Genomic DNA, 17,477 nt, shown 5'->3' with positions numbered 1-17,477 from the left:
TTGGACTGACATTACGAAGCAAGTTCTTCGGTCCAGCAGCAGAGCTTCAGAACCTCTGCATCTGTTAAGAAAACTTTAAGTTAGCTACGAGGAAACGAATCAGACATCGTAGTGATGGGTGCACAGCCTCTGTATCTGATTTAGATATATTATAAAGAACTGAAGTGTGGGCACTGAAGAAATATGCCATTGGTCTGTTGCCGAAGAACTAGGATACCTAGTTATCGGATTTGGTTTTCAAAATTAAAAATAAAATGCATTTATTCAACTTGAAAAATGGTTTATTGTTTTTAATGCTAGTAAGAACGAGTAAATTTTGAACAATACATTTTTCCCGCGAAGTTGTAAAGTGTTTAATTCGTGATCTACATGTTTGGCGCGCAAATTGTGTGTCACTTGTTTTCCCAAGATTCCCATGTTATGAGTAGTGACGTCATAAAAAGTGTGAATGCAGAGTCCGCCATAACATCGGAAATTTTATGTATTTTCTGCGGTTTTGGGTAGTGTCGATGAATATCATCAATGGTTACGGTCATTGATTGCTTAGAATTTATCAACAACAATTTAAGACGTGAATGGTGTTGCATGAGCGAGTGCGATGGCCGGTGAGTTTATAGCTCTCTAATCGTCTAATGTTTAAATATGGTTGACCTTACAAAACGTGACCGGCCTTGGGCAGCATTTATATTTCCGGCAGTTTATCCGTCATATAGTCAACTATTAGGTATGCATGGCTGAGTTGACAATTTGCTCTAGGATGAGGTATTTCTATTAGGCTAAGTAAAGGTATCGAATTACTTTTGGCTGGACCCGCAAAAGCGGCTAAACATGAGTGTTTACCTGTCAGTTGTTATCATTCGACCTAGTTCCTTCACACTCGCTGTCATTGTTGTCTCACTTGTCTACCATTTACTCCCCCCCTTGTATTTCAAATGACTAAAACATTACTAACAGTATCAATAATGCTGAACGGCATAGATTTTCTATCACTAACTGGCATCTGACAGACTGACACTGACAGTAGGCCTAGTTTAACACTTTAACAGTAGGCTTAGTTTAACACTTTTTCTTGTTATCAGAAAGTCTTCCTTTGCTGAATGTTGTTTGGCTTCCACTTTGATTATAAATTAGCAACAATGTTACTCCACTCTATACTTTTTAGTAATGATACATATTCCAACAAGTAATGATCAATGCAACTTTAGTGATAAATTTTTTATTGTCACTCTGGAAAATTGGGCCAGAGCCACCCATAGAGGAGAGAAACTTTCATACTTGTGGTAATTTCACTTATTTGTACGACCCTTGCCTTATTTCTTTCATGAAAAAACTCAAGAAATGGTACCTTTTGCCCCCAATTTTTGGAAATTTTTGCCCAAATATGGATCAGCTGTCAAAATAGAATAGGAATAGCCAAATATCAGTTCCAGTTTGAAAAGTAGGCTAAATCCTAAAAAAATAACAATGTGTTTGTTTGAACAAAAAACTTTTTTAATTGCATATGTATCCTAACTGCAATTATATTGTAGGTTTATCTAAAATCATAGGGCTTGTGGCTGTGGGGCAGGATGTAATTCTAAAAATGATGGTTTGTAGTATATAATTATTGACCCAAATGCCCTCTGCCACAGTTTCTGTCCAAAAATTTTAGTTAAAATTCAAAGGATAAAAATAGTAGGGATTAAATTTGCACTTGAAAGAATCAAGAATGAAGGTTACAACACTTTAGGATTTCAATGACTAAATAAAAGTTCATTAGCAATTTGTCTTTTAGTGAAACATAACAAATTAACATCCATGAATTAATGACAAATCATGCCACCAATTAGAGTCAACATGATGCACACCACAAAAGTGATTTGAGGGAGACAAATCACATTGCTGCTTATGTAATGAAAGCATGCGTGCAACTGAGTTTTATCCAGATTCCAGTTGCCAATATGATATCTTGTGCATTTCAATAAACACTTGCCAAGCTGTTAACTATCACATATTAAAAAGATTTCTGGTGAATTCAATCATAAATTTTGATTGTTTTATTATAAACTAAGTGAGCAGAGCAAATTCAAGAAACCTCATCTACCACTCATTTTCAGGCTCTCTCATTTTCAATCTCTTTGTTTGTTGCAGTAATGAACTTGAATGAACATTGTAGTGTTACAGCCTTTAATATACTGCATATTCAGTTCAACTTGACTAACATTTGCATAACTTCTGATGAAAGTTTGAAATATATTTGGACCTTATACCAAAAAAACTAATTTTTTCTTACAACTCCTTCAATCTTTTCACTTGTCTAAATATTTTAAATTGAAGTATTTTGTAGTTACAAAGACTCCATTGACTATAGAACTTAAGTTTTCACAACTGTATTCAAGAACAGATTCTTGAATAGTAGGGACATTTCCATTCTTGTAAATAAATGGGATTCATAAAATACTTACAAATCCATTCATTGTCGTTTAATTTGAGATGTATGGATGATTCTGCCTTCATTTCCACATTGCTTATTTGTACCAGCTGCAGCTGTGGAAATACGTGCCAAAGCCGTCAGACTGACCCGAGCATTGGGTAGCCACAAAAAGCATTTGCTTGTTCAGCTACAGTGCCGCTGATTGGTCAATATAACCTCAGCCAATGTTGATCATTAACATCACAAATACCTCATAGGCACTTGTTCACTTGCTTAGGTTCTGGTGCTATAAATTATGAAACTGTTTTAAATAATATTTCTTGTTTTATTAATCTACCATTAATTTTTTGCCCAATATTTATCTATCTATAAAATTAATTATCTATCTATTTTGTTCATGTATCAAATTATAAATTATGACTTTTAAATACTCTTAAATGAATATGTGGATTAAGTTTCTGAAAGCGTCGCCACTATTAAATTTTAATACACATGGCACATGCCTAAATGCTCTATGATATTTATAATAAAATAATTGCCACTTCTAAACAACCATCATTTTTTAAAAGACATGAGACATTCAAAAACTGGAGAGACAAAATCCTTCAGAATCTGAAGTTAAGTTAACTAGACAATATCAACAAAATTGAGCAAAAACATGATAAAATTCATATCTGGATGCGTATAAAGTTGTGTTTAAATTTCGAAACAACTTTGCATCATTTTAATCTCATTGTGGATCAAGTCTATTTATTGTGAAATTGAATTTGACATTAGCTAAACATGGTGTCAGACATCATCACCCATCATATGTTCACTGCAATTATGATGTGCCATATCTGCCATGAAAGAATCTAAATTTATCTCTTCGTAAGCTCCAACTGTAACCAGCCAACAATGGACTGCCATCAATCAGCCTAGCTTGAGGAAACTGAATGAAATCTGTTGTGCACCACCAGACCGCATTTCACATGTGACTCCTGGGACAGTATTAAATTACGTAACTTAGTTCACAGCACCTAAGGATATGTTTCAGATAAATAGTTCTGCTCCTAAATCTCTCATCCTTCAATGAGTGACTGTTTGACTGTGGGCTGATTCGATGCATGGGCTGGATATGGACGGGTTGGTGGTGGGCATCATATTCACTGCAAGTCTCTGGCCTGCTCTCTCTGAGTGGTGTAGAATTTTTTTTGATCATTGTCAGAATGATGCTTGGCCATACTATTGCAGGCTATTTTCCTGTGGGCTAGTTGATCTATTTCAATAGATGTGATTTGTATGGTGGCTTGTGGCTGATAATGTTAGTCTAGAAATGTTGGAGGCTATGTTCATGAGGAAAAGGATCATGATAGTGCATTCAAAGTAGGATACTTGTGGTCTCTGACAGGCATCCCGAATACCAATTCTTCACATCTAAGATGCAAGATATGATTGTGGCAGACAAATGGCCACAACAACATTTTTCCATAGATTGCAATTCACAATTGATATTGCTTATCGGAAATTATTGATTTGAACTTAGATGGTATTACAATCAATGCAGGTGACAAAGATACAGATCCTTGTAGTATTGATCAATTGTTTGTGATTGAACCCTTAGCTAAACATGGATGCCAATTTGAGGTTAAGATGGATCAAATATTGAAAGAAAGCTTAAAATAACACCTAAATCTAAACCTAATGAACACTACTCAACAGTCTGGTCTGCTATCTGGATCATTTCTTGGTGAAGCTAAAAGACTACCAGCTGGTGTGAAAAATATTTGCTTTCCTAGCTACAAGTAGAGCTTTGCTGCCATTTTGAAAGAAACAAGATTTCTGCGGACATTAATGTCATGGAACTTACTACGATCTGCAGCACTTATGTTGCCAGCTTCCAATAGATAGAATGTATTTTATAATTAAAATTCAACCATAACTTTCTAGCAGGACCAAACAGCTTTGCACATAACTGTAAAGTGTGGCATTTAAGGCAAAGATACTTATCTTTTCAAGATATATTTCAAAAATCTTGAACTTGAACTGGTATTGGTTTGAATTAGTAGTATTTTTTGCCCACATGTGCTAAATTCCCATTAATCATTCCAAATTAGCCATGTTCATTATATCGACTAAAAATGTAAGGATGACCTTCTCTAACTTGGCGTCTTTTGGCAATAAATTTGGTATCCGTGAACTATGTTGTGCCTTAATTTACAGTCTGATGGTGGCTGGAGCTTTCTTGCCATTCTTGTAGTTGCACAACATTTGCTTTATGAATTATTTTTATCTAATTATTACTGAAATTGTATCATCAATCTTGTTGCCAATGTAGGGGTTCAGATTAGAATTCTAGAAATGGTGGTTTATCTATTATATCTATTATATTACGTCAATTATATATATTTGAGGTTTATCCAGCCATGTAACTTGCTTTGTAAAAAAAAAAGTGTTGTCTGATTTATATATGGAAAGCCTGTTTCATGTTCTAGTTTCATCCATTCAGAATCCCACCCAATAAAATAAGGTTTCTTATACCTACCAAGGATATATATTTCATAAATATTGGTTTAATGTCAATATGGCAAAAAATTGGGTTACATTGTCTTGTTTTATATTCTTGATTTAAACAGCCAATTGTTTACTGAACAAATCAAGTGTACCCAGTCTTGCCTCCAACCTTCAGCTTTTTGTGAAGCTCTTCAATACAAAATTTGTTCATTATTATTTATTCACTAAAAAAATTTCCCTCTTAATATTTGGATGTTCTATCACTTCTCAGGGAATGGAGCAGATACACAGTGGTGCTTTTCACAAGTCAAAGGAACATTGGATGATGAAATAACTGATGGTGAGTTCATTCACTCCACAATAATTGTAATTTGTCAGGTAAATGATCATGTAGAAACACTGGTAATGATTTATTTAGCAGTAAATAACCTAGAATTTGAATCATGTTCCTGGATGAAGGGGTTAATTGGTTAGAAATTCATTTGGTTAGTGATTTTATAATGAGACAGAAATGCTTCTGTCATGTGTTCAGTGGTAAGAACAAGAGTCTATTTATATCTGTTTTGATTTGTGTTCCTATTCAAAGAAAGTGTAGCATGTAGTTTAATTCCTGTGATGAAGCATAAAATATGACCTATAAGTTGATATCACATTGAGAATGCAATGAAGACCAGTAAAATATAATATTGCTTATAAGTCAAATATGGTAGTGTGACAAGAGTCATTTAAGAGAACTTGAAAATGATTCTTACAGCTGGTGTGATCTTGCAGTGAAATATATATTAAAAATCTATGTAGAATGAAATGCAGACCAGTAAGATATTGCTCATTAGCTAGCAATGATGTGCAGATTATTTAACCATATAATGTAAGATATTAATATTTGCAGCGGACGTCATCTCCTGCGTGGAGTTCAGCCATGATGGAGATCTATTGGCCACTGGAGATAAGGGTGGTCGAGTTGTCATTTTTCAACGGGATCCTTTAGTGAGTAATGTTTTTTATCTCTACCAAAAAGCCTAGTGTTTAGTCCTGGCAAGAATATACTGTACTTCTTCTGATACACACAAAACACATGGTGTGCAATTGGAGCATTTTTTTTTAAATACAGTTATACACTAGTATATATGTCCCTATTGCCTCAAACAGTCAGACATTTCCTAGCTCAGAAGCATGTGAACAAGATTAAAACCTAAGTAAATAAAAAATTATACCAGAACGCAAAAACCTACCAATTTACAATTTCAATAGGAAATGAAAAGTACCGGTATGCATTATTAAGAAAAGATTTCTGCTTGAAAATACAAATGTAGTGATTCCATGATCCTTACGTCCAAGCCATGAGAAGTAGAACCAAGTATTTTGAAATCACTCTTAATGACCCATACAATTGGTCCCTATGAACAACAATATGTGGCATTTAAATTTAACACAATTGAAATTTAAATACAAACGGCTGCTAATGCAATTTTTCCTTGCCTCTTTTGTGTCTGGCTTGCACTTCAAATGTTATTCTCATCTTCAAATGTTTACTTTTCAAATGACAACAGATAAATTAAAAAAATTATGTTGTATTCAAGAGTGACCTCTGTGGTAGAATTCGAGATGATGGAATCATCATCTCGAATTCTACCACAATTTTGAGCCAAATTGTGCATAAGCAATGCAGTGAAGGTTGTTTCTTTACAAATTATTTTATATATTGGCCCACTGTTTTTTTTTGTCTTTCATGTCAGACATTTTGGGTGGAAATATTACCAGTTTATACTATGTACTATTTTATTTATTGTTTTAATTGTTATATGTGTGTTTTGTAATGCATGGTATTTCATGTGTAACTGATGTCTCTTGGTTATTTTATTGAAAGGTTATTTGTTATTTTTTTTATTATTTCTTTAAAAGGTTACAGTATTTGTTTTATATAAAAGGATTTGTTTTTATTATTTCTTTAAAAGGTTTTTGTTTTATATAAAAGGTTATTTGCCCATTAGAGAATAATTGGATTGAGAGAATTATATATGTGGTTTGCAAGTCCTGCTATTACTAATCACTGTAATTATTACATGTGTGTTCCGGAATTCATGATTTTGCATATTCTAATGATACGTGTTGGTTGCAGTCAAAAGGTTGTTCGCCAACGAGAGGAGAGTACAACGTGTACAGCACCTTCCAGAGCCATGAGCCCGAGTTTGACTACCTCAAGTCTTTAGAAATAGAAGAAAAGATCAACAAGATTAGATGGCTTAAGAGGAAAAATCCTGCTCATTTTTTATTATCCACTAATGGTGAGTTGTGAGCATAATTGATGCTGCACAAGTTCTGCTCATTTGGTATCATTTTGTAATGGTGAGGTGTGAGCATAAATGATAATCCCTAAATCCTGCTCATTTTCCATCATCCATAAATGGTACGATGTGAGCCCATAGATAGTTGCCAGATGCTAATCACTTCCAGTCTTCTCAGTTCCATTGTCATCATTCGTAGTCTGAAAAGCAATCACTTGCCATGCAAGTTTATATATTTTTTTTTGCTGGGTTTTGCAACCAGAAAAACTTTCTTGCCAGAATTTCTTTTAAGCGACTAAATTCAATTATTTAAATGTTTGTATTTGTGTATTCATTTATTATGAACAAAAAGTTTGCAGTATAACCGCGTCATGCTTTTGTTGTGGTACAGACACAAGTGTATAAATTATTTTTAAATAATGAAAAGTAGAAAGATCATTAGTATTCTTAAGTTGCATATTCATTTAGAGCTTAAAAACGATGATGGAACTTGTCCAAAATATTTTTATGAAAATATGATCAATTTACTTGACATTTTCTTTGATATAAAATAATTTGCATAAGTATTACAGTGAAAATAAAGCCATATTTCTACAGTTGAGTCAAGTTAATAATTATAATGAATTTAAAATGTTTCTGCAAACAAGACTATTAAATATTTATATTGATATATTGAACAGATAAGACTATTAAATATTTATATTGATATATTGAATAGATAAGACTATTAAATATTTATATTGATATTTTAAACAGATAAGACTATTAAATATTTATATTGATATTTTGAACAGATAAGACTATTAAATATTTATATTGATATTTCTAACAGATAAGACTATTAAATATTTATAATGATATTTTGAACAGATAAGACTATTAAGCTGTGGAAGGTCTCTGAGCGTGACAAGCGCGCTGAGGGCTACAACCTTAGGGACGATGCCGGTCAGCTTAGGGACTCCTCCAGCATCACTTCACTTAGGGTGAGTCTCTTGCAGTCAACAAATTCAATATATTAAGTAAATTTTAAATTTTCTTGAACATTATGCTAATGGAGATAGAAACGAGTTAAAACTTCAACCTGAGTTAAACCTAATGACTTTTGATAACTGATACCTTCCACCTCTTTGGTCAAGGTTCGTACTGGTCATGGAAAACCTGGAAAGTTATGGAATTTGAGTTTTCATTTTCCAGACCTGGAAAGTCATTGGATTTCATTTCAGATTATAGAAAGTTGTGGAATTTACAAATAAATGAAGAAAAAAAAAGTGTTTTTCTGTGCTGCATGTGTTTACTGTTTGTGCAGTCTTGTTTCCTCTTTCCTGCGTTCTGATTGGTTCTCCAATCACGTGCATGTGATTAAACATGTTATTTAATCACATGTATGGTAAATATGTGATTAAATACATGTACATGTGTAATAGGTACACATGATGTAGTCCCTAATAGTCTTGGAAAATTATATTGATGGTCATGGAGCGTCATGGAAAAGTCGTGGAATTTTTTTTCTAAACACCGGTACGAACTCTGTTTGGTGATGTTCATTTTTGCTTTGGGTGCAAGAAAGCTAAATAGCTGGAGCGCTAGTAAACAACGGCCACTAAACTAACTAACTAACTAACTGATGAACAATTGTACGTGCAGGTACCTTCACTGAAGCAGATGGAGCTGATGGTAGAGGCGTCCCCACGCCGCATCTTCGCCAACGCGCACACCTACCACATTAACAGCATCTCTGTTAATTCCGACCAGGAGACTTACCTTAGTGCTGATGACCTTAGGATTAACCTGTGGCATCTCGAGGTTACAGATCAGGTTAGGCTAAACTTACTCATATTCTTCTGTTCATATCTCCATGGAGACCAGGGTTAATTTAATTTTTATTTGTGTAATTTGTGATTTGATAGGATCTGGGGGCCTTACTTTTGAAACTAAGTACACATAGTGGCCAATTTCTTGTCTGTGTTTGGTGGGGTCAACTGGAAAGTTGTCAGGAGTTAAGAACTTGTGAATATTCTTCCATAGCTTGGCCCAGAGTCAAAATGCTTCATCATTAGATTAATAGTGATCTTATTGAGATTTTTACTTGATGCAATATTCTGACATTATGATGTTGCAACATATAAATATAGATTAAGCGGTCATTCTGCGTGGTCTGCAAAGAGTGGAAATGAAGTTATATGTGTGTGCAGTTGTTCAATTTAATCTGTAATAAATTTAGATATATTACTACATTTATACTTGATTTTATAATGTTTGATGTATGTGCATTCGTTCAATATAGTCTGCAGTAAATTTAGATATATCAAAACATTTATACTTGATTTATAATGTTTGATGTTTGTGCAGTCGTTCAATATAGTGGACATCAAGCCAAGCAACATGGAGGAGCTGACAGAGGTTATTACAGCTGCCGAGTTTCACCCCCGCGACTGCAACTCATTCGTGTACAGCAGCAGTAAAGGCACCATCAGACTATGTGACATGCGAGCCGCTGCCTTATGTGACTCACATGCCAAGAGTAAGTATGTGTGTCATGCATCAGACTATGTGACATGCGAGCCGCTGCCTTATGTGACTCACATGCCAAGAGTAAGTATATGTGTCATGCATCAGACTATGTGATGCATGGTGAACATTCTCTGGTACCGGTATTATATAATCATTATCTAATTAGTTATTCAATGATTTCAATCTCCCATTTATTAAGAGGTATCGGTCAAAGATTTTCTGTTGCTTCTTCACTCTTTTTTTGCTAGTTCACTAAGTATTAAGCAAGTCATTTTATGCATTAAATAGCAAGGAAAATAATTTTGCCCATTTAAATAACGAGTAATACAGTTCAGGAAATTTGTGCATTTAAGTAGCATTTATTATTTATTTAATAGGATTTATATCTTTACTAATTTATCCAGTGTTATACAATTAAATATCCATCACTTTCGTCCAGTGCTATAAATTTAAATATGAATTAAAACAGCCATGAATTTTGTGCAGTGCTATAAATTTGAATAGGAATTAAATAAACATATTTTTCGTGCAGTAGTTACTATAAATTTAAATAGGAATTAATAGCCATGAATTTAGTGCATGGTTATAAATTTAAATAGGATTTAAATAACCGGGAATTTCGTGCAGTACCATAAATTTAAATAGGAATTAGATAGCCATGAATTTGGTACAGTGCTATAAATTTAAATACGAATTAAATAGCCAAGAATTTAGTGCAGTGCTATGAATTTAAGAAATGTTTAAATGAGCATACTTTGTGTACAGTGTTTGAGGAGGCGGAGGACCCGAGCAACCGTAGTTTCTTCAGCGAGATTATCTCGAGCATTTCTGATGTGAAGTTCAGCAACAGCGGCGGCCTCATGATCTCCCGAGACTACCTCACCATCAAAGTCTGGGACCTGCGCAAGGAGAACCAGCCTCTCGAGACGTACTCGGTGAGTGAGAACCAGCCTCATGAGATCTACTTGGTGAGTGAGAACCAGCCTCTCAAGATCTGTGAGTGAGAACCAGCCTCTCATGACATACTCAGTGAGTGAAAACCAGCCTCTCGAGACCTGTGAGTGAGAACCAGCCTCTAGAGACGTACTCGGTGAGTGAGAACTAGCCTCTAGAGACGTACTCGGTGAGTGAGAACCAGCCTCTCGAGACCTGTGAGTGAGAACCAGCCTCTTGAGATCTGTGAGTGGGAACCAGCCTCTTGAGATCTGTGAGTGGGAACCAGCCTCTTGAGATCTGTGAGTGAGAACCAGCCTCTTGAGATCTGTGAGTGAGAACCAGCCTCTTGAGATCTGTGAGTGAGAACCAGTCTCGAGATCTGTGAGTGAGAACTAGCCTCTTGAGATCTGTGAGTGAGAACTAGCCTCTTGAGATCTGTGAGTGAGAACTAGCCTCTTGAGATCTGTGAGTGAGAACTAGCCTCTCGAGATCTGTGAGTGAGAACTAGCCTCTTGAGATCTGTGAGTGAGAACTAGCCTCTTGAGATCTGTGAGTGAGAACTAGCCTCTTGAGATCTGTGAGTGAGAACCAGTCTCGAGATCTGTGAGTGAGAACTAGCCTCTTGAGATCTGTGAGTGAGAACTAGCCTCTTGAGATCTGTGAGTGAGAACTAGCCTCTTGAGATCTGTGAGTGAGAACCAGTCTCGAGATCTGTGAGTGAGAACTAGCCTCTTGAGATCTGTAAGTGAGAACTAGCCTCTTGAGATCTGTGAGTGAGAACCAGCCTCTCGAGATTAGTGAGTGAGAACCAGCCTCTCGAGATCTGTGAGTGAGAACTAGCCTCTCGAGATCTGTGAGTGAGAACCAGCCTCTTGAGATCAGTGAGTGAGAACCAGCCTCTCAAGACATACTAAGTGAGTGAGAACCAGCCTCTTGAGACGTACTCAGTGAGTGAGAGCCAGACTCTTGAGACCTGTGAGTGAGAACTAGCCTCTTGAGATCTGTGAGTGAGAACCAGCCTCTCGAGACCTGTGAGTGAGAACCAGCCTCTTGAGATCTGTGAGTGAGAACCAGCCTCTCGAGACCTGTGAGTGAGAACCAGCCTCTTGAGATCTGTGAGTGAGAACTAGCCTCTTGAGATCTGTGAGTGAGAACCAGACTCTTGAGACCTGTGAGTGAGAACCAGCCTCTTGAGATCATTGAGTGAGAACCAGCCTCTCGAGATCTGTGAGTGAGAACCAGCTTCTCGAGACCTGTGAGTGAGAACCAGCCTCTCGAGACGTACTTGGTGAGTGTCAATACATGTGTACTCCGTGCATTAAGAGATACTCTCCATGAGTGGCCATCATCATAGACAAACTTTGTGAGTGGACATCTCTCGAAATAGTGACTGAGTTTATTTCATTCAGCAATAACTAATCATTTGACCATTCTTTAAGTATCAGTTCCATGTTTCTTAATATTACCAGGAATTTAAAAGTAAAGAAAATAGCCAAAAAGTTCACCATTTCTTATAAGAGAAAACGTTTCGGAGTCCAGCTCCATTGTACAAAGATCCTCTCCCTGTTCTTATGCGATCATCCCTAGTTTATCAATATAGTTGTGCGCAGTGCGCATCTGCGTATATCGGTATGACATCGCGCAATTTTTATACTAGGCTTGCAGAGCATAGGGGCAGGAGTTATAGAACAGGGAACATACTTGCGCATCCCCCTCATTCAGCCGTACGTATTCATGCCGAGCAGTGCAACGTCCCGGTGTCCAATAGTGATTTTAAAGTTTTAGCCTCCACAACCGGTGTTTCTGACCTACGAATTTTAGAATCATTATTTATTTTCAAACAGAAACCCAGTTTAAATGCTGCATTCAGTTCTTATCCTCTACAAATTGTAAATAGATAGTACTAGTACTTTCTCTACATGTTATCTCATTTTTATTTCTGTTATCTTCGATTTTAGTTCTAATGTCCTCAAGTTTAGGTGAATTGTTTGAATATGAATTTTAGGTTACTAATTGTTTGTGCCTGTGTTCTAGGTTTTGAACTGACGATGGAGCTGGACTCCGAAACGTTTTCTCTTATAAGAAATAGTGAACTTTTTGGCTATTTTCTTTACTTTTAAATTCCTGGTGAATTTGCGACTTAAGCAGCCAAGTGATTTTAATTCTTAATATTATTTTTTGGCTAAATTGCTGGTCATTTTCAGGCACCAAAGTGGCAATGGCTGTTGCAAGAAGATGGGAATTTTTTCATGTATCATTCTTTGGTTAATGCAATATGCTTTCTATGAATTTTGCATGTCATTTCTAACTATAAATGAATTTTTTAACTTCCATTTTGTGTTTCCTCAGGTACATGACTACCTGCGCTCCAAATTGTGTTCGCTGTATGAAAACGACTGCATCTTTGACAAGTTCGAGTGCTGCTGGAGTGGCAACGACAAGCACATCATGACAGGCTCCTACAACAACTTCTTCCGCATGTTCGAGCGCGACAGCAAGAAAGACGTTACTCTAGAAGCTGCTAGAGAAATAGCAAAGCCAAGAACCGTGCTAAAGCCTAGAAAAGTAGGTGTACCTAGTCTACCTGAAGATTTGAATCTAGGTCTAGAGGTCATTAGAGAAATAGCAAGCCAAGAACCGTGCTAAAGCCTAGAAAAGTAGGTGTTCCTAGTCTCCCTGGACATTTGAATCTAGGTCTAGAGGTCATTAGAGAAATAGCAAGCCAAGAACCGTGCTAAAGACTAGAAAAGTAGGTGTACCTAGTCCACTTGAAGATTTGAATCTAGGTCTAGAGGGCATTAGACAAATGGCAAAACCAAGAACCGTGCTAAAGCCTAGAAAAGTAGGTGTACATGGTCTACCTAAAGATTTGAATCTAGGTCTAGAGGTCATTAGAGAAATGGCAGAACCAAGGACCGTGCTAAGTCATGAAAAGAAGGTGCATCTAGTCCACTTAAAGATTTGAATAGTTGGTCTATAGGCTGATAGATATATAGCATAGTAGTATGATTCATGTAGAATTTTTGTACGATTCAAATTACTTTGTGTATAAAGTAATTTGATATCAAGAACTTGATTGTTCCTGAGGCTTCATTTGAATTTGTTCTATGAAATAAGAAAATGATATCGAAGCCTTCATGAGAATTGCTTGTGCAGATTGGCGGAAGCGGCAGCAAAAGAAAGAAAGACGAGATCAACGTTGACTGCCTGGACTTCAGCAAGAAGATCCTGCACACAGCTTGGCATCCTACGGAAAACGTCATCGCTGTTGCTGCCACCAACAACCTTTACATCTTCCAGGATAAACAGTAGCACTGCAGCAACTCTAGCTACAGTTATTACTGTAGCAATTCTCTGCAGTCGTGCTGTAGGAGTTGCTGTAGCCGCAGTGCTGCTGTTTTTGCCGCTGTGAGCTGCAGTTCTAGCCACAGAACTTTATTTCTCTTATCTGGCGCTAATATGTTTTTATTTCTATTATCTGGCCATCAAATCAGTGATTATTTTTCTTATGAGAAGCTAATATCAGTCTTTTTTCTTTTATATTATGCGCTAGTGCCCACAAGAGTGTATAAAAATTTTAGTTTTTTTCATTGCTAGCCGCCCCAGACCTTTGTTGTCAGTTGTCCTGTCCACATGCCACCTGCTGCAGTTGTTGCTGCAGCCAATGCTCCTATGTTCTGTGTATGTATAACAGTTCTGTCACAGCCTAAGATTTTTGCTTCGATTTTGACTGGCGATTGCAAAAAGCCCTCAGTAGATTCAAACGGCGGATTTCTTGTTGATTTAATGAGATGGTTGTTCCTGTGATTGTTTGATCTCCATCATATGTCCGCATGAATTTAATTATTATATAATTTGGCTACAAATATCATGAAGTGCACCGGTTAGTCTTGAGCAGCAAAGTTGTTCATAAGTGAGAGCGCTTTAGAAATTTTTCTTGTTGCCTCTCTCTACAGGTTGTTACAGAATTTTGGTGGTTGTGTCAAGCATAAATAAAGTTTGTAAAGTACAGGAAGAAAGTTTGTGTAGAATTATTAATGCAAGAATTTGATCTGTGGCTGTGTGGTAGGCTCTCTGCTAAGGATTGTTGTGACCCACGATGACGCGGTTGAGAATCAAGTCGACTGACTGGTTGATTACTGATGAAGCTGTTGTAATTTATGCTGAAGATATCGTTACTTCCATTAAAAATATTATCGTGGCTGCATATACTGTGACTGCAGCATGGCTGCTGTGTGTCAACACACAATCAGAATGTTTAACATGTGGTGCTTGTGCGTGTATGATGTAAACCACCAACTATGCTGCCATGTTTACGGTGGTTTTTGATCATCGGCCATGGTTATGGTGGTTTGTGTTCATCAGCCATGTTTACGGTGGTTCATGTAACTCATGATCCATGTTGACGGTGAATAACCTGGATGCTATCAAATGTCCCTCCGATGGATGCTACCAAATGTCCATACACCGCCTCTTTGGGGCTCAGCCCGACTCCCCTCGATTATTCCCCAGTGGTACTGCTGTAAGGCGCCGCCCTAAACCACAGTCACGGAAATTGCCAAACGGAAATAAGTCCTGTAAACTTTGTCATTGTAATATTCAAATGCAAACTTTGTAATTGTAATATTGAAATGAATACAAGTTAGGCTTTGTCATTGTAATATTCAAATGCAAACTTTATCATTGTAATAATCAAATGAATACAAGTTAGGATTTGTCATTATAATATTCAAATGAATACAAGTTAGGCTTTTGTCATTGTAATATTGAAATGAATACGAGTTAGGCAAGTATAGCAAGGACACGCGTGTTGCAGTGAATGAAGGAAGGCCTGTGTGTGTTGGTCCTTGCTCTACCCGTGTCATATAACCCCTGCTTTGTGCCTCAATTTAAGGATTAATTTAAAATTAATTAATTTGAAGAAGCGTGATTGATGAGAACACAAAATGCCACGAGAGTATCATTAATAGGCGAGAACATGACTGCATAGCATTAGACCTTCATGAGTACCGAAGCTTTTCATTTCATTTCTCGGCTCATTTCATTTACTGAGATGAATTCATTTAATTTATAGCAAATTTAATGTAGTAGGTCTTCTCCCTTGCGTTTAACGTCATTTGTGCTTTAGAACTGAAATACGTACATTTATACATGCACTTTTCTGTATGTGCTTTTCTATAATTGTTGGTTTGCCATGAACAATCAAAGTGATATTTTGGGATTTGCAGAGCAAGTTTTAATGCAGTGGCTCTGCTGAATAACTGTGTATGTAAATTAGATAAATACTTCATTTATTGAAAATTTAAATTTTGCTGCAATAAAATTGTTTCCCCTGGTCTGTGGCGATCCCTAGTGCAAGATGTATTCTCTTTTAACAATAAATTTCAGTTTGGAATTCAAGAAACAAAAAATTTAGGTTGGAATTTTCATGGCTTGCTGCTTGCGCCGCTCTTCTATAGGCTTTAGTTACGGTCTGATAGGCCTAAAAAAAAAATTTTTATAGGCTGATGCGTTCAATTTTTTTTAACTGTAAAATTTCGAATTTCTTCAACTGTTGAATGAATTATTGTCGTGAAAAAGCTCATTCATTAATTAAGCCGGAATATCCGTGGCTTGATTTTGTAGCGTGAATTTTTTTGTTAATTTTAATTATTTTGTTGCTCTCACGCGACCAATTTTCGAAAAAAAAGTTGTGATTTCCTGTAAATTTTTATGAAATTTTCTGTTGTACATGAGTTTGTGCGCTGAAGGCAGAATGGAAATGCTTGCAAATTAATCCTGTACGAAAACTTGAATTAGGAGATTGTCGAAGCCTAAATTTGTAACGCGACACAATATCGAGACGAAATTTATTATTGCTTTTTATTCAATTCCCATTTACTGGCTAGTGTTGCTGCTGCAGGGGTGTTCCCTTTAACCCCTCTTCATCCCGCCCCTTTCACTCCCTTCATCCCCTACCCATCACCCCTTCCCCTTCACCCCTTCACCCCTTCCCCTTCACCCCTTCCCCTTCACCCTTTCCCCTTCACCCCTTCCCCTTCACCCCTTCATCCCACCGCTCGTTGCCGTATTCCACACTAAGGCCGGTCCTTAAATTACTCGTTTAATCCATATTTATTAATCGATGTTAATTAAACGTTTAATTAATAATTAATTAAATGTTTAATTTATATTATATTAAACGTCTAGTTGATGTAAAGCACCGCCAAGTGTCAAGTTTAGCTAGGAAATATAACCTTCAACTTAACACTCGAAACTTCGAGCCTCAAGTTGAAGGGGGTAGGGGTAGGTGGGGGTGAGGGGTAGGTTGCTCTCAAGGGGGGTGGGGGGTGCGGGGGTATCGAAAGTAGTACAGTTTTCTGAGTGTCCCATGTAACGACTGTACTAACTACAGCCTGGCCTTATCCTGCCGCCATGTTGCCAAGTGGCAAGTGTGTAATGTTGCCATGTGGCAAGTATGTCATGCCACCATGTTGCCATGTGGCAAATGTGTCATGTTGCCATGTGGCAAGCGTGTCATGTGGCAAGCGTGTCATGCCACCATGTTGCCATGTGGCAAGCGTGTCATGCCACCATGTTGCCATGTGGCAAGCGTGTCATGTTGCCAAGTGGCAAGTGTGTCATGCCATCATGATGCCATGTGGCAAGTGTGCCATGCCACCATGTTGCCATGTGGCAAGCGTTGCCTTCTTGTATGTTTATTTTTTAGTTTTCTTCCGTAGTTTTTTTTTCATTTTGATATTGTCTAAAAACTTGAACGACTTCATTTCTCTGCATAAAAATCGAAATTATTTGCCTTTTTTTTCTTTCCTTATTATTTATTTATGAGGGCAACATGC

At 36.8% G+C, this 17,477-nt stretch overlaps 1 protein-coding gene across 2 annotated transcripts; it reads left to right on the top strand.

The window, feature by feature from the left end:
• The first annotated feature begins 409 nt into the window (after nt 1–409).
• Nucleotides 410–16,318, top strand: LOC108665837 (protein phosphatase PP2A 55 kDa regulatory subunit). Of its 2 annotated transcripts, XM_018152644.2 has the most exons (11): nt 410–605; nt 5,178–5,246; nt 5,796–5,893; nt 7,026–7,191; nt 8,062–8,174; nt 8,836–9,006; nt 9,541–9,670; nt 9,742–9,783; nt 10,468–10,637; nt 12,988–13,203; nt 13,795–16,318. In XM_018152644.2, exons 1-11 carry the CDS (start codon nt 599–601, stop codon nt 13,948–13,950), a joined length of 1,338 nt encoding a protein of 445 aa, XP_018008133.1. In that variant the 5' UTR covers nt 410–598; the 3' UTR covers nt 13,951–16,318. The 2 variants fall into 2 exon arrangements, with proteins under 2 accessions (XP_018008133.1, XP_018008132.1); XM_018152643.2 differs by lacking the exon at nt 9,742–9,783 and having other exon boundaries at nt 9,541–9,712.
• The last annotated feature ends 1,159 nt before the right edge of the window (nt 16,319–17,477 follow it).

The sequence above is a fragment of the Hyalella azteca genome, unplaced genomic scaffold (assembly GCF_000764305.2).
Source record: "Hyalella azteca isolate HAZT.00-mixed unplaced genomic scaffold, Hazt_2.0.2 contig8063, whole genome shotgun sequence".
Taxonomy (NCBI): Eukaryota; Metazoa; Arthropoda; class Malacostraca; order Amphipoda; family Hyalellidae; genus Hyalella; species Hyalella azteca.
Note: the sequence above shows the minus strand (reverse complement) of the source record. Positions and strands in the feature narration are given on the sequence as shown.